We start from the raw sequence: 21,859 nt of genomic DNA, 5'->3' as shown, positions 1-21,859 counted from the left end.
TTGTAAAATAAAAGTATGATTTGAATATTTTTCTCTTTTAAAAAATATATGTTGTGGTCCTGAAGAAGGGACCGGCTTGTTTTTCTTTATTTGCCACATTGGGCAAATGTAACATTCTTAACCGCCGTAACCGTCTTAAAGGGTGCGGCTCTGTCTTTTTTAATGCCTATACAACATCCATAGCTTGTGACCGTTTTCCTTTTGGCATGTTCCGTATAGGTGACAGCATCCCACGAATAATAACCCATTCTCCAAACAACCTTTGAGCACACCACGGGTCTCTTCATAAATTAAGCCAGAGATGCGTTTTACACCGCCACGTCGAGCCAAACGACGGATAGCTGGCTTGTGATACCCTGAATGTTATCACGCAATACTTTGCGATGACGTTTTGCGCCACCCTTGCCCAAGCCTTTGCCACCTTTACCACGACCCGTCATTTCTCACTAATTCACTTTAACTGCCACAAATTCACAACGAAACTAACGCTGTTGCGGCCACATACGCTCGTATTTATACAAAAATAACACGAAAACACGAGCGAGTCGGATAATCTTCCCTATCTCTCTTTCGCACATCTCGTTCAAACAACCACCAATCGCATTGTGCGGCCAAATTTCTATATAAAGAAGGCGCAAGCAAGCAATACGAATATTGTGTTTTCATCAGTGACAGTGTATACAGTGTAGTAGATTAGTACGGAATAAATACTTGTATAATGGCTCGCACCAAGCAAACTGCCCGAAAATCGACCGGTGGCAAAGCGCCTCGCAAGCAGCTGGCTACCAAAGCTGCTCGTAAAAGTGCACCAGCCACCGGTGGTGTAAAAAGCCACATCGTTATCGCCCCGGTACAGTTGCACTTCGTGAGATCCGCCGCTACCAAAAAAGCACTGAGCTATTGATTCGCAAACTGCCATTCCAGCGTTTGGTTCGTGAGATAGCTCAGGACTTTAAAACTGATTTGCGATTCCAAAGTTCAGCGGTAATGGCATTACAGGAAGCTAGCGAAGCCTATCTGGTTGGTCTTTTTGAAGATACAAATTTGTGCGCAATTCATGCCAAGCGTGTTACAATCATGCCCAAGGACATTCAATTGGCCAGACGTATTCGTGGTGAACGTGCATAAGTTGAAATTTCAGCGCTTCATTTTCCAAATTATAAAATCAATAATCGGTCCTTTTCAGGACCACAAATAGCTAACAAAGAGATTAACTATTGCTTGGTATACAGCATTTTTCGTTTTATATTATGATTATTTACATTTATTCCATTATTTACACAAATGCCTGGCATTTCACATAACAATGCAAATATATAAATATGAAGTCATATACTTGTATATGTATTTTTCATTCATCAAGTAAATTAAATCATGCTATTGCGATTATCATTTTCTCAATTAAAAGAAATATACATTGAGAAAATCGATTGTTTTTTCTGAATACTGAAACACACGTTATATACGATTTAATGGTTGTTACTGGTATTCAAACAAATAAATAAAATATGATTTTCCCAAAAAAATGTAAAATTTGTTATTTATTTAATAAATTTTTTACTTAAATAAATACTTGTATATTGTTATATTTTTCAAAATACAAAATAAACCACTTGTATTAAATAGAGCAATGGATTGTCCTGCTATTTAGACAAGAAAATCGATTGTTTTTTCTGAATGCGAAACACACGTTATATAGTATAAGATTTAATGGTTATTACTGGTATTCAAACAAATAAATAGAATATGATTTTCCCAAAAAAATGTCAAATTTGTTATTTATTTAATAAATTTTTTACTTAAATAAATACTTGTATATTGTTATATTTTTCAAAATACAAAATAAAGCACTTGAATTAAATAGAGCAATGGATTTTCCTGCTATTTAGACAAACATGCGAAACTACTTATAACATAACAAAACACGTTTAAAACTCGGAATTTATTATTTATTTAATAACTAACTCTTTCTAGTTTTGTTAATACATTTGTTAGTACTTGTAAGTTATCAAACTCCATTTTTTTATGACTCCTTGGAAATTCGTTAACAACTTATAATGGGTCCAGAAATGATAATATAAAATCTTAAATACTTAACAAATTATTAAAGCAAGTTTAACTTCTTTTGAATGAATGCTAAAATAAATTGGACTTTTAAAACTATATTCTTAAACTATATTTGGTAATTTGTTTGAATGCTATATGCTACTCCGATGGTCGTTTTATGCAAGGTAGGGCTACTTTGAAAGCATTCAATAAATATATTTTTTTGCATTTTAATAAATCATTCGTTTAGATTTGTATACAAAATTGTTTAAATTTTGTTTAAAACCCGTTACAAATGATTTTATAGCATAATTTCTTATAATAAATTCATTTTGTAAGCAAAATTATTGACCATTAAAGAATAATGTTTCACTTTGAGTGCCATTTAAAAATGAACTCACAAAAGTATCTACACAAACTTAAGTTTATTAAACTCTGTCAAGCTTATAGATATTATTAAATTGCATTTCAAATGATTTTTTTTTACATCTAATCATTTTTCGAAGCAAATTACCTTTTAGATTGCATATAAACTTAGCTGTCGAGAACGACCAATGCCACATTCATTTGTATACCGCCCTCCTCCACGATTCTCATAAAAATGGGTGACTAAAAATTCGTAAAATTTCTGAAAGCAAACCGTTTTATAATTTTACAAGTGTGAAAGTGAAGTTAAAAGAAATGTCTGATTCTATCGTAGCTGTTACATCGGCCGCCTCTCCGATTGCCATTGCACAAGCGGAGAAAAAGGTCACTGTCAAGAAGGCAACTGCCGCCAAATCGAAAAAAGCTACAGCTCCACCATCACATCCGCCAACCCAGCAAATGGTCGACGCGTCAATCAAGAATTTGAAGGAGCGCGGTGGGTCATCACTTTTGGCAATTAAAAAGTACATTAGTGCCACATATAAATGCGATGCCCAGAAATTGGCCCCGTTCATTAAGAAATATTTGAAGTCAGCTGTTGCAAATGGAAAACTCATCCAAACAAAAGGCAAAGGCGCATCTGGTTCGTTTAAATTATCTGCGGCCGCTAAAAAAGAGCCAAAGCCAAAAGTCAGTTCCGTCGAGAAAAATAAGAAAAAAGTTGCACCATCTGGAGCAGCTAAAAAGAAGTCGAGCGGCGTCGCCAAGAAGGCCTCTGCAGCCGGTGACAAGAAATCTAAAGTTAAAAAATCTGCTGCCACTAAAAAGACTGCCGAGAAAAAGACAAAGGAGAAGGCAAAGGCAAAAGACGCAAAGAAAAGTGGTACAGTTAAGGCAAAATCAACTACATCGAAGCCTAAATCGAGTGCTGTAAAACCAAAAACTCCAAAGGCCAAAACTACTACTACTAGTGCCAAGCCAAAGAAGACAGCATCGGCACCGAAAAAACCAAAGGCTGCAGCTTCCGCCAAAAAGGCAAAGACAGCAGTAGTCAAGAAATGAATGCATATGTGAAATTTTGTATATGCAAATATAAAAATTCATTTGAAACAAAGCCCTTTTCAGGGCTACAAACAACTAAGAAAGAGAAAAAATAATTTTCAAATGTGATTTAAATGGTTTCAAATAATCTTATCTTTTTCTAATTTTGTTAATATATTTGTTATTACTTCTAGGTGTACAAGTATATGTATGAAAAATTTAACAATTTTTGTTTAAAACTGTTACAAAGGGTTTTAGACCATAATTTGTTAGTTAATTTTGTAACAAAAATAATGAGAATTGAAAAATGTTTCACTTTGAGCACAAAAGTTTAAAAAAAACGTATATTAATAAAATTAATAAATAATTTAATCATTTTTCGAAGCAAATTACGATAAACTTAGCTGATGCAAGTACAATGGAATTGTATACGGTCCGGTCCTCCTCCACGATTCTCATAAAAATGGGTGACTAAAAATTGTTTTGTTTCAGTCGATTTCAAGCAATAAGAACTGCATATCATATAGGTGAACGATATGATTTGTAAAAATAGTTTGTTTATAAATATTGACCAAAATAGTTATATTAATATATATGTTCGCCCATTATAATAGATTTTGTTTTTTATCACAGTAAAGGGGTGCCATGTAAATTTTATTTAAAAGAAATGTATGAAAATTATTAACTCTGCTTATGAAAAATTTGATGGCCCTGAAAAGGGCCTTTTGGAACGTTGTTGCTGCTATGAAGCGGGCGATCAGACATTTACTTTGAGCTGGTGTACTTGGTAACGGCTTTGGTGCCTTCACTTACGGCGTGCTTAGCCAATTCACCGGGCAGAAGTAGGCGGACTGCCGTTTGGATTTCGCGACTCGTTATTGTCGATCGTTTATTATAGTGGGCCAAACGGGAAGCTTCAGCAGCAATGCGCTCGAAAATGTCATTCACAAAACTGTTCATGATGCTCATTGCCTTCGATGAAATGCCTGTATCAGGATGAACCTGCTTCAGAACTTTGTATATGTAGATGGCATAACTCTCCTTCCTCTTGCGCTTCTTCTTCTTGTCGTTCTTGGTTATATTTTTCTGGGCTTTACCAGCCTTTTTCGCTGCCTTTCCACTGGTCTTTGGCGGCATTTTTCACTTCAGATTAATTTAATTCACTTGAGTTAAAATAACACAACACTTCACAGTTGCTTTAGCAATATTTTTCTACCACTGAATTGCTACATATTTGTATATTTTTGTTTAACATCGCCTTCAGGTTTAACTTATAAGAAGCCGTCCAACCCTTAGCAGAGCGTATATGATGCTTAAAAAAGTATAAATATAAAGGCCTAACACTTGGTCGGACATCAACATTTGTGTGTGAGCCAGTGAGAAGTGTATTTGTGAAATAAAAAAAAAAAAATAGAAAATGTCTGGTCGTGGTAAAGGTGGTAAAGTAAAGGGAAAGGCAAAGTCGCGTTCGAATCGAGCTGGCCTTCAATTCCCAGTTGGCCGTATCCACCGCCTGCTTCGCAAGGGTAACTATGCTGAACGTGTTGGTGCCGGCGCTCCTGTTTACCTGGCTGCTGTTATGGAATATTTAGCCGCTGAAGTTCTGGAGTTGGCTGGCAATGCAGCACGCGATAATAAAAAGACGCGCATAATTCCACGTCACCTGCAACTGGCTATTCGTAATGACGAGGAGTTAAACAAGCTCCTCTCGGGCGTAACCATTGCTCAGGGTGGTGTTCTACCTAACATCCAGGCGGTGCTTTTACCTAAAAAGACCGAAAAGAAGGCTTAAATTGGCGGCAACCTTTAATAAATAAAAACAATACTGTATATAAAACCAACCGTCCTTTTCAGGACGACCAATTTAATTCAGAAGAGATTTTAATTCATCATCATACAACGTGAATTTGAATAAAGTATAAATATGAAGGCTTAGCATTTGGTCGGGCAGCATGTCATGAACCGTAGAATATACTACTTGTATGTATATAATGCGTATTATATATTTTTAATTCGAAAGTATTTTTTATCCCTTTTGAATTTGGTCAATACGTATAATAATTACTTGAGTGCAAGTATTTATACTCGAATTTTTAACACTGCCAACGTTTGCCATATTTTACTCCTAAATTATGAAAATATAAATGGATGGAATGTAAGCTGTACAATATGTTTGTTTTTTTAAATATGCGTATGTAAAATAAAAGTATGAGTTGAATATTTTTCTCTTTTAAAAAAATATGTTGTGGTCCTGAAAAGGTTCAATATATTATGAAAATATAAATGAAGAGTATCGATTGTACAGCTTTTTGTAAAATAAAAGTATGATTTGAATATTTTTCTCTTTTAAAAATATATGTTGTGGTCCTGAAAAGGACCGATTGTTTTCTTTATTTGCACATTTGGGCAAATGTAACTTCTTAACCGCCGAAACCGTAAAGGGTGCGGCCTTGTCTTTTTAATGCATATACAACATCCATAGCTGTGACTGTTTTCCTTTTGGCATGTTCCGTATAGGTGACAGCATCACGAATAACATTCTCCAAAAACACCTTGAGCACACCACGGGTCTCTTCATAAATTAAGCCAGAGATGCGTTTTACACCGCCACGTCGAGCCAAACGACGGATAGCTGGCTTTGTGATACCCTGAATGTTATCACGCAATACTTTGCTTTGTTGCGGCCACATACGCTCGTCGGATAATCTTCCTATCTCTCTTTCGCACATCTCGTTCAAACAACCACCAATCGCATTGTGCGGCCAAATTTCTATATAAAGAAGGCGCAAAGCAAGCAATACGAATATTGTGTTTTCATCAGTGACAGTGTATACAGTGTAGTAGATTAGTACGGAATAAATACTTGTATAATGGCTCGCACCAAGCAAACTGCCCGAAAATCGACCGGTGGCAAAGCGCCTCGCAAGCAGCTGGCTACCAAAGCTGCTCGTAAAAGTGCACCAGCCACCGGTGGTGTAAAAAAGCCACATCGTTATCGCCCCGGTACAGTTGCACTTCGTGAGATCCGCCGCTACCAGAAAAGCACTGAGCTATTGATTCGCAAACTGCCATTCCAGCGTTTGGTTCGTGAGATAGCTCAGGACTTTAAAACTGATTTGCGATTCCAAAGTTCAGCGGTAATGGCATTACAGGAAGCTAGCGAAGCCTATCTGGTTGGTCTTTTTGAAGATACAAATTTGTGCGCAATTCATGCCAAGCGTGTTACAATCATGCCCAAGGACATTCAATTGGCCAGACGTATTCGTGGTGAACGTGCATAAGTTGAAATTTCAGCGCTTCATTTTCCAAATTATAAAATCAATAATCGGTCCTTTTCAGGACCACAAATAGCTAACAAAGAGATTAACTATTGCTTGGTATACAGCATTTTTCGTTTTATATTATGATTATTTACATTTATTCCATTATTTACACAAATGCCTGGCATTTCACATAACAATGCAAATATATAAATATGAAGTCATATACTTGTATATGTATTTTTCATTCATCAAGTAAATTAAATCATGCTATTGCGATTATCATTTTCTCAATTAAAAGAAATATACATTGAGAAAATCGATTGTTTTTTCTGAATGCGAAACACACGTTATATAGTATAAGATTTAATGGTTATTACTGGTATTCAAACAAATAAATAAAATATGATTTTCCCAAAAAAATGTCAAATTTGTTATTTATTTAATAAATTTTTTACTTAAATAAATACTTGTATATTGTTATATTTTTCAAAATACAAAATAAAGCACTTGAATTAAATAGAGCAATGGATTTTCCTGCTATTTAGACAAACATGCGAAACTACTTATAACATAACAAAACACGTTTAAAACTCGGAATTTATTATTTATTTAATAACTAACTCTTTCTAGTTTTGTTAATACATTTGTTAGTACTTGTAAGTTATCAAACTCCATTTTTTTATGACTCCTTGGAAATTCGTTAACAACTTATAATGGGTCCAGAAATGATAATATAAAATCTTAAATACTTAACAAATTATTAAAGCAAGTTTAACTTCTTTTGAATGAATGCTAAAATAAATTGGACTTTTAAAACTATATTCTTAAACTATATTTGGTAATTTGTTTGAATGCTATATGCTACTCCGATGGTCGTTTTATGCAAGGTAGGGCTACTTTGAAAGCATTCAATAAATATATTTTTTTGCATTTTAATAAATCATTCGTTTAGATTTGTATACAAAATTGTTTAAATTTTGTTTAAAACCCGTTACAAATGATTTTATAGCATAATTTCTTATAATAAATTCATTTTGTAAGCAAAATTATTGACCATTAAAGAATAATGTTTCACTTTGAGTGCCATTTAAAAATGAACTCACAAAAGTATCTACACAAACTTAAGTTTATTAAACTCTGTCAAGCTTATAGATATTATTAAATTGCATTTCAAATGATTTTTTTTACATCTAATCATTTTTCGAAGCAAATTACCTTTTAGATTGCCATAAACTTAGCTGTCGAGAACGACCAATGCCACATTCATTTGTATACCGCCCTCCTCCACGATTCTCATAAAAATGGGTGACTAAAAATTCGTAAAATTTCTGAAAGCAAACCGTTTTATAATTTTACAAGTGTGAAAGTGAAGTTAAAAGAAATGTCTGATTCTATCGTAGCTGTTACATCGGCCGCCTCTCCGATTGCCATTGCACAAGCGGAGAAAAAGGTCACTGTCAAGAAGGCAACTGCCGCCAAATCGAAAAAAGCTACAGCTCCACCATCACATCCGCCAACCCAGCAAATGGTCGACGCGTCAATCAAGAATTTGAAGGAGCGCGGTGGGTCATCACTTTTGGCAATTAAAAAGTACATTAGTGCCACATATAAATGCGATGCCCAGAAATTGGCCCCGTTCATTAAGAAATATTTGAAGTCAGCTGTTGCAAATGGAAAACTCATCCAAACAAAAGGCAAAGGCGCATCTGGTTCGTTTAAATTATCTGCGGCCGCTAAAAAAGAGCCAAAGCCAAAAGTCAGTTCCGTCGAGAAAAGTAAGAAAAAAGTTGCACCATCTGGAGCAGCTAAAAAGAAGTCGAGCGGCGTCGCCAAGAAGGCCTCTGCAGCCGGTGACAAGAAATCTAAAGTTAAAAAATCTGCTTGCCACTAAAAAGACTGCCGAGAAAAAGACAAAGGAGAAGGCAAAGGCAAAAGACGCAAAGAAAAGTGGTACAGTTAAGGCAAAATCAACTACATCGAAGCCTAAATCGAGTGCTGTAAAACCAAAAACTCCAAAGGCCAAAACTACTACTACTAGTGCCAAGCCAAAGAAGACAGCATCGGCACCGAAAAAACCAAAGGCTGCAGCTTCCGCCAAAAAGGCAAAGACAGCAGTAGTCAAGAAATGAATGCATATGTGAAATTTTGTATATGCAAATATAAAAATTCATTTGAAACAAAGCCCTTTTCAGGGCTACAAACAACTAAGAAAGAGAAAAAATAATTTTCAAATGTGATTTAAATGGTTTCAAATAATCTTATCTTTTTCTAATTTTGTTAATATATTTGTTATTACTTCTAGGTGTACAAGTATATGTATGAAAAATTTAACAATTTTTGTTTAAAACTGTTACAAAGGGTTTTAGACCATAATTTGTTAGTTAATTTTGTAACAAAAATAATGAGAATTGAAAAATGTTTCACTTTGAGCACAAAAGTTTAAAAAAAAACGTATATTAATAAAATTAATAAATAATTTAATCATTTTTCGAAGCAAATTACGATAAACTTAGCTGATGCAAAGTACAATGGAATTGTATACGGTCCGGTCCTCCTCCACGATTCTCATAAAAATGGGTGACTAAAAATTGTTTTGTTTCAGTCGATTTCAAGCAATAAGAACTGCATATCATATAGGTGAACGATATGATTTGTAAAAATAGTTTGTTTATAAATATTGACCAAAATAGTTATATTAATATATATGTTCGCCCATTATAATAGATTTTGTTTTTTATCACAGTAAAGGGGTGCCATGTAAATTTTATTTAAAAGAAATGTATGAAAATTATTAACTCTGCTTATGAAAAATTTGATGGCCCTGAAAAGGGCCTTTTGGAACGTTGTTGCTGCTATGAAGCGGGCGATCAGACATTTACTTTGAGCTGGTGTACTTGGTAACGGCTTTGGTGCCTTCACTTACGGCGTGCTTAGCCAATTCACCGGGCAGAAGTAGGCGGACTGCCGTTTGGATTTCGCGACTCGTTATTGTCGATCGTTTATTATAGTGGGCCAAACGGGAAGCTTCAGCAGCAATGCGCTCGAAAATGTCATTCACAAAACTGTTCATGATGCTCATTGCCTTCGATGAAATGCCTGTATCAGGATGAACCTGCTTCAGAACTTTGTATATGTAGATGGCATAACTCTCCTTCCTCTTGCGCTTCTTCTTCTTGTCGTTCTTGGTTATATTTTTCTGGGCTTTACCAGCCTTTTTCGCTGCCTTTCCACTGGTCTTTGGCGGCATTTTTCACTTCAGATTAATTTAATTCACTTGAGTTAAAATAACACAACACTTCACAGTTGCTTTAGCAATATTTTTCTACCACTGAATTGCTACATATTTGTATATTTTTGTTTAACATCGCCTTCAGGTTTAACTTATAAGAAGCCGTCCAACCCTTAGCAGAGCGTATATGATGCTTAAAAAAGTATAAATATAAAGGCCTAACACTTGGTCGGACATCAACATTTGTGTGTGAGCCAGTGAGCCAGTGAGAAGTGTATTTGTGAAATAAAAAAAAAAAAAAATAGAAAATGTCTGGTCGTGGTAAAGGTGGTAAAGTAAAGGGAAAGGCAAAGTCGCGTTCGAATCGAGCTGGCCTTCAATTCCCAGTTGGCCGTATCCACCGCCTGCTTCGCAAGGGTAACTATGCTGAACGTGTTGGTGCCGGCGCTCCTGTTTACCTGGCTGCTGTTATGGAATATTTAGCCGCTGAAGTTCTGGAGTTGGCTGGCAATGCAGCACGCGATAATAAAAAGACGCGCATAATTCCACGTCACCTGCAACTGGCTATTCGTAATGACGAGGAGTTAAACAAGCTCCTCTCGGGCGTAACCATTGCTCAGGGTGGTGTTCTACCTAACATCCAGGCGGTGCTTTTACCTAAAAAGACCGAAAAGAAGGCTTAAATTGGCGGCAACCTTTAATAAATAAAAACAATACTGTATATAAAACCAACCGTCCTTTTCAGGACGACCAATTTAATTCAGAAGAGATTTTAATTCATCATCATACAACGTGAATTTGAATAAAGTATAAATATGAAGGCTTAGCATTTGGTCGGGCAGCATGTCATGAACCGTAGAATATACTACTTGTATGTATATAATGCGTATTATATATTTTTAATTCGAAAGTATTTTTTATCCCTTTTGAATTTGGTCAATACGTATAATAATTACTTGAGTGCAAGTATTTATACTCGAATTTTTAACACTGCCAACGTTTGCCATATTTTACTCCTAAATTATGAAAATATAAATGGATGGAATGTAAGCTGTACAATATGTTTGTTTTTTTAAATATGCGTATGTAAAATAAAAGTATGAGTTGAATATTTTTCTCTTTTAAAAAAATATGTTGTGGTCCTGAAAAGGTTCAATATATTATGAAAATATAAATGAAGAGTATCGATTGTACAGCTTTTTGTAAAATAAAAGTATGATTTGAATATTTTTCTCTTTTAAAAATATATGTTGTGGTCCTGAAAAGGACCGATTGTTTTCTTTATTTGCACATTTGGGCAAATGTAACTTCTTAACCGCCGAAACCGTAAAGGGTGCGGCCTTGTCTTTTTAATGCATATACAACATCCATAGCTGTGACTGTTTTCCTTTTGGCATGTTCCGTATAGGTGACAGCATCACGAATAACATTCTCCAAAAACACCTTGAGCACACCACGGGTCTCTTCATAAATTAAGCCAGAGATGCGTTTTACACCGCCACGTCGAGCCAAACGACGGATAGCTGGCTTTGTGATACCCTGAATGTTATCACGCAATACTTTGCGATGACGTTTTGCGCCACCCTTGCCCAAGCCTTTGCCACCTTTACCACGACCAGTCATTTCTCACTAATTCACTTTAACTGCACAAAATTCACAACGAAACTAACGCTGTTGCGGCCACATACGCTCGTATTTATACAAAAATAACACGAAAACACGAGCGAGTCGGATAATCTTCCTATCTCTCTTTCGCACATCTCGTTCAAACAACCACCAATCGCATTGTGCGGCCAAATTTCTATATAAAGAAGGCGCAAAGCAAGCAATACGAATATTGTGTTTTCATCAGTGACAGTGTATACAGTGTAGTAGATTAGTACGGAATAAATACTTGTATAATGGCTCGCACCAAGCAAACTGCCCGAAAATCGACCGGTGGCAAAGCGCCTCGCAAGCAGCTGGCTACCAAAGCTGCTCGTAAAAGTGCACCAGCCACCGGTGGTGTAAAAAAGCCACATCGTTATCGCCCCGGTACAGTTGCACTTCGTGAGATCCGCCGCTACCAGAAAAGCACTGAGCTATTGATTCGCAAACTGCCATTCCAGCGTTTGGTTCGTGAGATAGCTCAGGACTTTAAAACTGATTTGCGATTCCAAAGTTCAGCGGTAATGGCATTACAGGAAGCTAGCGAAGCCTATCTGGTTGGTCTTTTTGAAGATACAAATTTGTGCGCAATTCATGCCAAGCGTGTTACAATCATGCCCAAGGACATTCAATTGGCCAGACGTATTCGTGGTGAACGTGCATAAGTTGAAATTTCAGCGCTTCATTTTCCAAATTATAAAATCAATAATCGGTCCTTTTCAGGACCACAAATAGCTAACAAAGAGATTAACTATTGCTTGGTATACAGCATTTTTCGTTTTATATTATGATTATTTACATTTATTCCATTATTTACACAAATGCCTGGCATTTCACATAACAATGCAAATATATAAATATGAAGTCATATACTTGTATATGTATTTTTCATTCATCAAGTAAATTAAATCATGCTATTGCGATTATCATTTTCTCAATTAAAAGAAATATACATTGAGAAAATCGATTGTTTTTTCTGAATACTAAACACACGTTATATACGATTTAATGGTTGTTACTGGTATTCAAACAAATAAATAAAATAAGATTTTCCCAAAAAAATGTAAAATTTGTTATTTATTTAATACATTTTTTACTTAAATAAATACTTGTATATTGTTATATTTTTCAAAATACAAAATAAACCACTTGTATTAAATAGAGCAATGGATTGTCCTGCTATTTAGACAAGAAAATCGATTGTTTTTTCTGAATGCGAAACACACGTTATATAGTATAAGATTTAATGGTTATTACTGGTATTCAAACAAATAAATAAATATGATTTTCCCAAAAAAATGTCAATTTGTTATTTATTTAATAAATTTTTTACTTAAATATATACTTGTATATTGTTATATTTTTCAAAATACAAAATAAAGCACTTGAATTAAATAGAGCAATGGATTTTCCTGCTATTTAGACAAACATGCGAAACTACTTATAACATAACAAAACACGTTTAAAACTCGGAATTTATTATTTATTTAATAACTAACTCTTTCTAGTTTTGTTAATACATTTGTTAGTACTTGTAAGTTATCAAACTCCATTTTTTTATGACTCCTTGGAAATTCGTTAACAACTTATAATGGGTCCAGAAATGATAATATAAAATCTTAAATACTTAACAAATTATTAAAGCAAGTTTAACTTCTTTTGAATGAATGCTAAAATAAATTGGACTTTTAAAACTATATTCTTAAACTATATTTGGTAATTTGTTTGAATGCTATATGCTACTCCGATGGTCGTTTTATGCAAGGTAGGGCTACTTTGAAAGCATTCAATAAATATATTTTTTTGCATTTTAATAAATCATTCGTTTAGATTTGTATACAAAATTGTTTAAATTTTGTTTAAAACCCGTTACAAATGATTTTATAGCATAATTTCTTATAATAAATTCATTTTGTAAGCAAAATTATTGACCATTAAAGAATAATGTTTCACTTTGAGTGCCATTTAAAAATGAACTCACAAAAGTATCAACACAAACTTAAGTTTATTAAACTCTGTCAAGCTTATAGATATTATTAAATTGCATTTCAAATGATTTTTTTTACATCTAATCATTTTTCGAAGCAAATTACCTTTTAGATTGCCATAAACTTAGCTGTCGAGAACGACCAATGCCACATTCATTTGTATACCGCCCTCCTCCACGATTCTCATAAAAATGGGTGACTAAAAATTCGTAAAATTTCTGAAAGCAAACCGTTTTATAATTTTACAAGTGTGAAAGTGAAGTTAAAAGAAATGTCTGATTCTATCGTTAGCTGTTACATCGGCCGCCTCTCCGATTGCCATTGCACAAGCGGAGAAAAAGGTCACTGTCAAGAAGGCAACTGCCGCCAAATCGAAAAAAGCTACAGCTCCACCATCACATCCGCCAACCCAGCAAATGGTCGACGCGTCAATCAAGAATTTGAAGGAGCGCGGTGGGTCATCACTTTTGGCAATTAAAAAGTACATTAGTGCCACATATAAATGCGATGCCCAGAAATTGGCCCCGTTCATTAAGAAATATTTGAAGTCAGCTGTTGCAAATGGAAAACTCATCCAAACAAAAGGCAAAGGCGCATCTGGTTCGTTTAAATTATCTGCGGCCGCTAAAAAAGAGCCAAAGCCAAAAGTCAGTTCCGTCGAGAAAAGTAAGAAAAAAGTTGCACCATCTGGAGCAGCTAAAAAGAAGTCGAGCGGCGTCGCCAAGAAGGCCTCTGCAGCCGGTGACAAGAAATCTAAAGTTAAAAAATCTGCTTGCCACTAAAAAGACTGCCGAGAAAAAGACAAAGGAGAAGGCAAAGGCAAAAGACGCAAAGAAAAGTGGTACAGTTAAGGCAAAATCAACTACATCGAAGCCTAAATCGAGTGCTGTAAAACCAAAAACTCCAAAGGCCAAAACTACTACTACTAGTGCCAAGCCAAAGAAGACAGCATCGGCACCGAAAAAACCAAAGGCTGCAGCTTCCGCCAAAAAGGCAAAGACAGCAGTAGTCAAGAAATGAATGCATATGTGAAATTTTGTATATGCAAATATAAAAATTCATTTGAAACAAAGCCCTTTTCAGGGCTACAAACAACTAAGAAAGAGAAAAAATAATTTTCAAATGTGATTTAAATGGTTTCAAATAATCTTATCTTTTTCTAATTTTGTTAATATATTTGTTATTACTTCTAGGTGTACAAGTATATGTATGAAAAATTTAACAATTTTTGTTTAAAACTGTTACAAATGGTTTTAGACCATAATTTGTTAGTTAATTTTGTAACAAAAATAATGAGAATTGAAAAATGTTTCACTTTGAGCACAAAAGTTTAAAAAAAACGTATATTAATAAAATTAATAAATAATTTAATCATTTTTCGAAGCAAATTACGATAAACTTAGCTGATGCAAATACAATGGAATTGTATACGGTCCGGTCCTCCTCCACGATTCTCATAAAAATGGGTGACTAAAAATTGTTTTGTTTCAGTCGATTTCAAGCAATAAGAACTGCATATCATATAGGTGAACGATATGATTTGTAAAAATAGTTTGTTTATAAATATTGACCAAAATAGTTATATTAATATATATGTTCGCCCATTATAATAGATTTTGTTTTTTATCACAGTAAAGGGGTGCCATGTAAATTTTATTTAAAAGAAATGTATGAAAATTATTAACTCTGCTTATGAAAAATTTGATGGCCCTGAAAAGGGCCTTTTGGAACGTTGTTGCTGCTATGAAGCGGGCGATCAGACATTTACTTTGAGCTGGTGTACTTGGTAACGGCTTTGGTGCCTTCACTTACGGCGTGCTTAGCCAATTCACCGGGCAGAAGTAGGCGGACTGCCGTTTGGATTTCGCGACTCGTTATTGTCGATCGTTTATTATAGTGGGCCAAACGGGAAGCTTCAGCAGCAATGCGCTCGAAAATGTCATTCACAAAACTGTTCATGATGCTCATTGCCTTCGATGAAATGCCTGTATCAGGATGAACCTGCTTCAGAACTTTGTATATGTAGATGGCATAACTCTCCTTCCTCTTGCGCTTCTTCTTCTTGTCGTTCTTGGTTATATTTTTCTGGGCTTTACCAGCCTTTTTCGCTGCCTTTCCACTGGTCTTTGGCGGCATTTTTCACTTCAGATTAATTTAATTCACTTGAGTTAAAATAACACAACACTTCACAGTTGCTTTAGCAATATTTTTCTACCACTGAATTGCTACATATTTGTATATTTTTGTTTAACATCGCCTTCAGGTTTAACTTATAAGAAGCCGTCCAACCCTTAGCAGAGCGTATATGATGCTTAAAAAAGTATAAATATAAAGGCCTAACACTTGGTCGGACATCAACATTTGTGTGTGAGCCAGTGAGCCAGTGAGAAGTGTATTTGTGAAATAAAAAAAAAAAAAATAGAAAATGTCTGGTCGTGGTAAAGGTGGTAAAGTAAAGGGAAAGGCAAAGTCGCGTTCGAATCGAGCTGGCCTTCAATTCCCAGTTGGCCGTATCCACCGCCTGCTTCGCAAGGGTAACTATGCTGAACGTGTTGGTGCCGGCGCTCCTGTTTACCTGGCTGCTGTTATGGAATATTTAGCCGCTGAAGTTCTGGAGTTGGCTGGCAATGCAGCACGCGATAATAAAAAGACGCGCATAATTCCACGTCACCTGCAACTGGCTATTCGTAATGACGAGGAGTTAAACAAGCTCCTCTCGGGCGTAACCATTGCTCAGGGTGGTGTTCTACCTAACATCCAGGCGGTGCTTTTACCTAAAAAGACCGAAAAGAAGGCTTAAATTGGCGGCAACCTTTAATAAATAAAAACAATACTGTATATAAAACCAACCGTCCTTTTCAGGACGACCAATTTAATTCAGAAGAGATTTTAATTCATCATCATACAACGTGAATTTGAATAAAGTATAAATATGAAGGCTTAGCATTTGGTCGGGCAGCATGTCATGAACCGTAGAATATACTACTTGTATGTATATAATGCGTATTATATATTTTTAATTCGAAAGTATTTTTTATCCCTTTTGAATTTGGTCAATACGTATAATAATTACTTGAGTGCAAGTATTTATACTCGAATTTTTAACACTGCCAACGTTTGCCATATTTTACTCCTAAATTATGAAAATATAAATGGATGGAATGTAAGCTGTACAATATGTTTGTTTTTTTAAATATGCGTATGTAAAATAAAAGTATGAGTTGAATATTTTTCTCTTTTAAAAAAATATGTTGTGGTCCTGAAAAGGTTCAATATATTATGAAAATATAAATGAAGAGTATCGATTGTACAGCTTTTTGTAAAATAAAAGTATGATTTGAATATTTTTCTCTTTTAAAAATATATGTTGTGGTCCTGAAAAGGACCGATTGTTTTCTTTATTTGCACATTTGGGCAAATGTAACTTCTTAACCGCCGAAACCGTAAAGGGTGCGGCCTTGTCTTTTTAATGCATATACAACATCCATAGCTGTGACTGTTTTCCTTTTGGCATGTTCCGTATAGGTGACAGCATCACGAATAACATTCTCCAAAAACACCTTGAGCACACCACGGGTCTCTTCATAAATTAAGCCAGAGATGCGTTTTACACCGCCACGTCGAGCCAAACGACGGATAGCTGGCTTTGTGATACCCTGAATGTTATCACGCAATACTTTGCGATGACGTTTTGCGCCACCCTTGCCCAAGCCTTTGCCACCTTTACCACGACCAGTCATTTCTCACTAATTCACTTTAACTGCACAAAATTCACAACGAAACTAACGCTGTTGCGGCCACATACGCTCGTATTTATACAAAAATAACACGAAAACACGAGCGAGTCGGATAATCTTCCTATCTCTCTTTCGCACATCTCGTTCAAACAACCACCAATCGCATTGTGCGGCCAAATTTCTATATAAAGAAGGCGCAAAGCAAGCAATACGAATATTGTGTTTTCATCAGTGACAGTGTATACAGTGTAGTAGATTAGTACGGAATAAATACTTGTATAATGGCTCGCACCAAGCAAACTGCCCGAAAATCGACCGGTGGCAAAGCGCCTCGCAAGCAGCTGGCTACCAAAGCTGCTCGTAAAAGTGCACCAGCCACCGGTGGTGTAAAAAAGCCACATCGTTATCGCCCCGGTACAGTTGCACTTCGTGAGATCCGCCGCTACCAGAAAAGCACTGAGCTATTGATTCGCAAACTGCCATTCCAGCGTTTGGTTCGTGAGATAGCTCAGGACTTTAAAACTGATTTGCGATTCCAAAGTTCAGCGGTAATGGCATTACAGGAAGCTAGCGAAGCCTATCTGGTTGGTCTTTTTGAAGATACAAATTTGTGCGCAATTCATGCCAAGCGTGTTACAATCATGCCCAAGGACATTCAATTGGCCAGACGTATTCGTGGTGAACGTGCATAAGTTGAAATTTCAGCGCTTCATTTTCCAAATTATAAAATCAATAATCGGTCCTTTTCAGGACCACAAATAGCTAACAAAGAGATTAACTATTGCTTGGTATACAGCATTTTTCGTTTTATATTATGATTATTTACATTTATTCCATTATTTACACAAATGCCTGGCATTTCACATAACAATGCAAATATATAAATATGAAGTCATATACTTGTATATGTATTTTTCATTCATCAAGTAAATTAAATCATGCTATTGCGATTATCATTTTCTCAATTAAAAGAAATATACATTGAGAAAATCGATTGTTTTTTCTGAATACTGAACACACGTTATATACGATTTAATGGTTGTTACTGGTATTCAAACAAATAAATAAAATATGATTTTCCCAAAAAAATGTAAAATTTGTTATTTATTTAATAAATTTTTTACTTAAATAAATACTTGTATATTGTTATATTTTTCAAAATACAAAATAAACCACTTGTATTAAATAGAGCAATGGATTGTCCTGCTATTTAGACAAGAAAATCGATTGTTTTTTCTGAATGCGAAACACACGTTATATAGTATAAGATTTAATGGTTATTACTGGTATTCAAACAAATAAATAAAATATGATTTTCCCAAAAAAATGTCAAATTTGTTATTTATTTAATAAATTTTTTACTTAAATAATACTTGTATATTGTTATATTTTTCAAAATACAAAATAAAGCACTTGAATTAAATAGAGCAATGGATTTTCCTGCTATTTAGACAAACATGCGAAACTACTTATAACATAACAAAACACGTTTAAAACTCGGAATTTATTATTTATTTAATAACTAACTCTTTCTAGTTTTGTTAATACATTTGTTAGTACTTGTAAGTTATCAAACTCCATTTTTTTATGACTCCTTGGAAATTCGTTAACAACTTATAATGGGTCCAGAAATGATAATATAAAATCTTAAATACTTAACAAATTATTAAAGCAAGTTTAACTTCTTTTGAATGAATGCTAAAATAAATTGGACTTTTAAAACTATATTCTTAAACTATATTTGGTAATTTGTTTGAATGCTATATGCTACTCCGATGGTCGTTTTATGCAAGGTAGGGCTACTTTGAAAGCATTCAATAAATATATTTTTTTGCATTTTAATAAATCATTCGTTTAGATTTGTATACAAAATTGTTTAAATTTTGTTTAAAACCCGTTACAAATGATTTTATAGCATAATTTCTTATAATAAATTCATTTTGTAAGCAAAATTATTGACCATTAAAGAATAATGTTTCACTTTGAGTGCCATTTAAAAATGAACTCACAAAAGTATCAACACAAACTTAAGTTTATTAAACTCTGTCAAGCTTATAGATATTATTAAATTGCATTTCAAATGATTTTTTTTACATCTAATCATTTTTCGAAGCAAATTACCTTTTAGATTGCCATAAACTTAGCTGTCGAGAACGACCAATGCCACATTCATTTGTATACCGCCCTCCTCCACGATTCTCATAAAAATGGGTGACTAAAAATTCGTAAAATTTCTGAAAGCAAACCGTTTTATAATTTTACAAGTGTGAAAGTGAAGTTAAAAGAAATGTCTGATTCTATCGTTGCTGTTACATCGGCCGCCTCTCCGATTGCCATTGCACAAGCGGAGAAAAAGGTCACTGTCAAGAAGGCAACTGCCGCCAAATCGAAAAAAGCTACAGCTCCACCATCACATCCGCCAACCCAGCAAATGGTCGACGCGTCAATCAAGAATTTGAAGGAGCGCGGTGGGTCATCACTTTTGGCAATTAAAAAGTACATTAGTGCCACATATAAATGCGATGCCCAGAAATTGGCCCCGTTCATTAAGAAATATTTGAAGTCAGCTGTTGCAAATGGAAAACTCATCCAAACAAAAGGCAAAGGCGCATCTGGTTCGTTTAAATTATCTGCGGCCGCTAAAAAAGAGCCAAAGCCAAAAGTCAGTTCCGTCGAGAAAAATAAGAAAAAAGTTGCACCATCTGGAGCAGCTAAAAAGAAGTCGAGCGGCGTCGCCAAGAAGGCCTCTGCAGCCGGTGACAAGAAATCTAAAGTTAAAAAATCTGCTGCCACTAAAAAGACTGCCGAGAAAAAGACAAAGGAGAAGGCAAAGGCAAAAGACGCAAAGAAAAGTGGTACAGTTAAGGCAAAATCAACTACATCGAAGCCTAAATCGAGTGCTGTAAAACCAAAAACTCCAAAGGCCAAAACTACTACTACTAGTGCCAAGCCAAAGAAGACAGCATCGGCACCGAAAAAACCAAAGGCTGCAGCTTCCGCCAAAAAGGCAAAGACAGCAGTAGTCAAGAAATGAATGCATATGTGAAATTTTGTATATGCAAATATAAAAATTCATTTGAAACAAAGCCCTTTTCAGGGCTACAAACAACTAAGAAAGAGAAAAAATAATTTTCAAATGTGATTTAAATGGTTTCAAATAATCTTATCTTTTTCTAATTTTGTTAATATATTTGTTATTACTTCTAGGTGTACAAGTATATGTATGAAAAATTTAACAATTTTTGTTTAAAACTGTTACAAATGGTTTTAGACCATAATTTGTTAGTTAATTTTGTAACAAAAATAATGAGAATTGAAAAATGTTTCACTTTGAGCACAAAAGTTTAAAAAAAAACGTATATTAATAAAATTAATAAATAATTTAATCATTTTTCGAAGCAAATTACGATAAACTTAGCTGATGCAAGTACAATGGAATTGTATACGGTCCGGTCCTCCTCCACGATTCTCATAAAAATGGGTGACTAAAAATTGTTTTGTTTCAGTCGATTTCAAGCAATAAGAACTGCATATCATATAGGTGAACGATATGATTTGTAAAAATAGTTTGTTTATAAATATTGACCAAAATAGTTATATTAATATATATGTTCGCCCATTATAATAGATTTTGTTTTTTATCACAGTAAAGGGGTGCCATGTAAATTTTATTTAAAAGAAATGTATGAAAATTATTAACTCTGCTTATGAAAAATTTGATGGCCCTGAAAAGGGCCTTTTGGAACGTTGTTGCTGCTATGAAGCGGGCGATCAGACATTTACTTTGAGCTGGTGTACTTGGTAACGGCTTTGGTGCCTTCACTTACGGCGTGCTTAGCCAATTCACCGGGCAGAAGTAGGCGGACTGCCGTTTGGATTTCGCGACTCGTTATTGTCGATCGTTTATTATAGTGGGCCAAACGGGAAGCTTCAGCAGCAATGCGCTCGAAAATGTCATTCACAAAACTGTTCATGATGCTCATTGCCTTCGATGAAATGCCTGTATCAGGATGAACCTGCTTCAGAACTTTGTATATGTAGATGGCATAACTCTCCTTCCTCTTGCGCTTCTTCTTCTTGTCGTTCTTGGTTATATTTTTCTGGGCTTTACCAGCCTTTTTCGCTGCCTTTCCACTGGTCTTTGGCGGCATTTTTCACTTCAGATTAATTTAATTCACTTGAGTTAAAATAACACAACACTTCACAGTTGCTTTAGCAATATTTTTCTACCACTGAATTGCTACATATTTGTATATTTTTGTTTAACATCGCCTTCAGGTTTAACTTATAAGAAGCCGTCCAACCCTTAGCAGAGCGTATATGATGCTTAAAAAAGTATAAATATAAAGGCCTAACACTTGGTCGGACATCAACATTTGTGTGTGAGCCAGTGAGCCAGTGAGAAGTGTATTTGTGAAATAAAAAAAAAAAAATAGAAAATGTCTGGTCGTGGTAAAGGTGGTAAAGTAAAGGGAAAGGCAAAGTCGCGTTCGAATCGAGCTGGCCTTCAATTCCCAGTTGGCCGTATCCACCGCCTGCTTC

General features: G+C 35.0%; 9 protein-coding genes and 1 pseudogene across 9 annotated transcripts; 7 read left to right on the top strand and 3 right to left on the bottom strand.

Moving 5' to 3' along the window:
• The first annotated feature begins 718 nt into the window (after window positions 1-718).
• On the top strand, window positions 719-1,185 carry LOC115633586 (annotated as a pseudogene).
• Window positions 1,186-2,727: 1,542 nt separating this feature from the next.
• On the top strand, window positions 2,728-3,537 carry LOC115633585 (histone H1-like). Its single transcript, XM_030531029.1, has one exon. The coding sequence runs from the start codon at window positions 2,728-2,730 to the stop codon at window positions 3,472-3,474; it is 747 nt and encodes a 248-aa protein (XP_030386889.1). The 3' UTR covers window positions 3,475-3,537.
• Window positions 3,538-4,218: 681 nt separating this feature from the next.
• Window positions 4,219-4,590, bottom strand: LOC115633594 (histone H2B-like). Its single transcript, XM_030531038.1, has 2 exons — window positions 4,551-4,590; window positions 4,219-4,439 (listed from the first exon to the last, which is right to left on the bottom strand). The coding sequence occupies exons 1-2, from the start codon at window positions 4,588-4,590 to the stop codon at window positions 4,219-4,221; spliced, it is 261 nt and encodes an 86-aa protein (XP_030386898.1).
• A 280-nt stretch (window positions 4,591-4,870) lies between these two features.
• On the top strand, window positions 4,871-5,245 carry LOC115633593 (histone H2A). The gene has a single exon (XM_030531037.1). The coding sequence runs from the start codon at window positions 4,871-4,873 to the stop codon at window positions 5,243-5,245; it is 375 nt and encodes a 124-aa protein (XP_030386897.1).
• Window positions 5,246-6,292: 1,047 nt separating this feature from the next.
• Window positions 6,293-12,314, top strand: LOC115633592. The gene is made up of 5 exons (XM_030531036.1): window positions 6,293-6,732; window positions 8,117-8,295; window positions 8,612-8,818; window positions 10,251-10,592; window positions 11,826-12,314. Exons 1-5 carry the CDS (start codon window positions 6,324-6,326, stop codon window positions 12,255-12,257), a joined length of 1,569 nt encoding a protein of 522 aa, XP_030386896.1. The 5' UTR covers window positions 6,293-6,323; the 3' UTR covers window positions 12,258-12,314.
• A 1,036-nt stretch (window positions 12,315-13,350) lies between these two features.
• On the top strand, window positions 13,351-14,600 carry LOC115633591 (histone H1.2-like). The gene is made up of 3 exons (XM_030531035.1): window positions 13,351-13,357; window positions 13,872-14,050; window positions 14,367-14,600. Exons 1-3 carry the CDS (start codon window positions 13,351-13,353, stop codon window positions 14,598-14,600), a joined length of 420 nt encoding a protein of 139 aa, XP_030386895.1.
• Window positions 14,601-15,344: 744 nt separating this feature from the next.
• Window positions 15,345-15,716, bottom strand: LOC115633590 (histone H2B-like). The gene is made up of 2 exons (XM_030531034.1): window positions 15,677-15,716; window positions 15,345-15,565 (listed from the first exon to the last, which is right to left on the bottom strand). Exons 1-2 carry the CDS (start codon window positions 15,714-15,716, stop codon window positions 15,345-15,347), a joined length of 261 nt encoding a protein of 86 aa, XP_030386894.1.
• Window positions 15,717-16,005: 289 nt separating this feature from the next.
• On the top strand, window positions 16,006-16,380 carry LOC115633589 (histone H2A). Its single transcript, XM_030531033.1, has one exon. The coding sequence runs from the start codon at window positions 16,006-16,008 to the stop codon at window positions 16,378-16,380; it is 375 nt and encodes a 124-aa protein (XP_030386893.1).
• Window positions 16,381-17,008: 628 nt separating this feature from the next.
• Window positions 17,009-17,320, bottom strand: LOC115633588 (histone H4). The gene has a single exon (XM_030531032.1). It carries the CDS (start codon window positions 17,318-17,320, stop codon window positions 17,009-17,011), a length of 312 nt encoding a protein of 103 aa, XP_030386892.1.
• Window positions 17,321-19,580: 2,260 nt separating this feature from the next.
• LOC115633597 (histone H1-like) lies at window positions 19,581-20,419 on the top strand. Its single transcript, XM_030531040.1, has one exon. The coding sequence runs from the start codon at window positions 19,605-19,607 to the stop codon at window positions 20,349-20,351; it is 747 nt and encodes a 248-aa protein (XP_030386900.1). The 5' UTR covers window positions 19,581-19,604; the 3' UTR covers window positions 20,352-20,419.
• The last annotated feature ends 1,440 nt before the right edge of the window (window positions 20,420-21,859 follow it).

Source organism: Scaptodrosophila lebanonensis, unplaced genomic scaffold (genome assembly GCF_003285725.1).
Source record: "Scaptodrosophila lebanonensis strain 11010-0011.00,11010-0021.00 unplaced genomic scaffold, SlebRS2 tig00001478-arrow-arrow-pilon, whole genome shotgun sequence".
NCBI classification, from domain to species: domain Eukaryota; kingdom Metazoa; phylum Arthropoda; class Insecta; order Diptera; family Drosophilidae; genus Scaptodrosophila; species Scaptodrosophila lebanonensis.
Note: the sequence above shows the minus strand (reverse complement) of the source record. Positions and strands in the feature narration are given on the sequence as shown.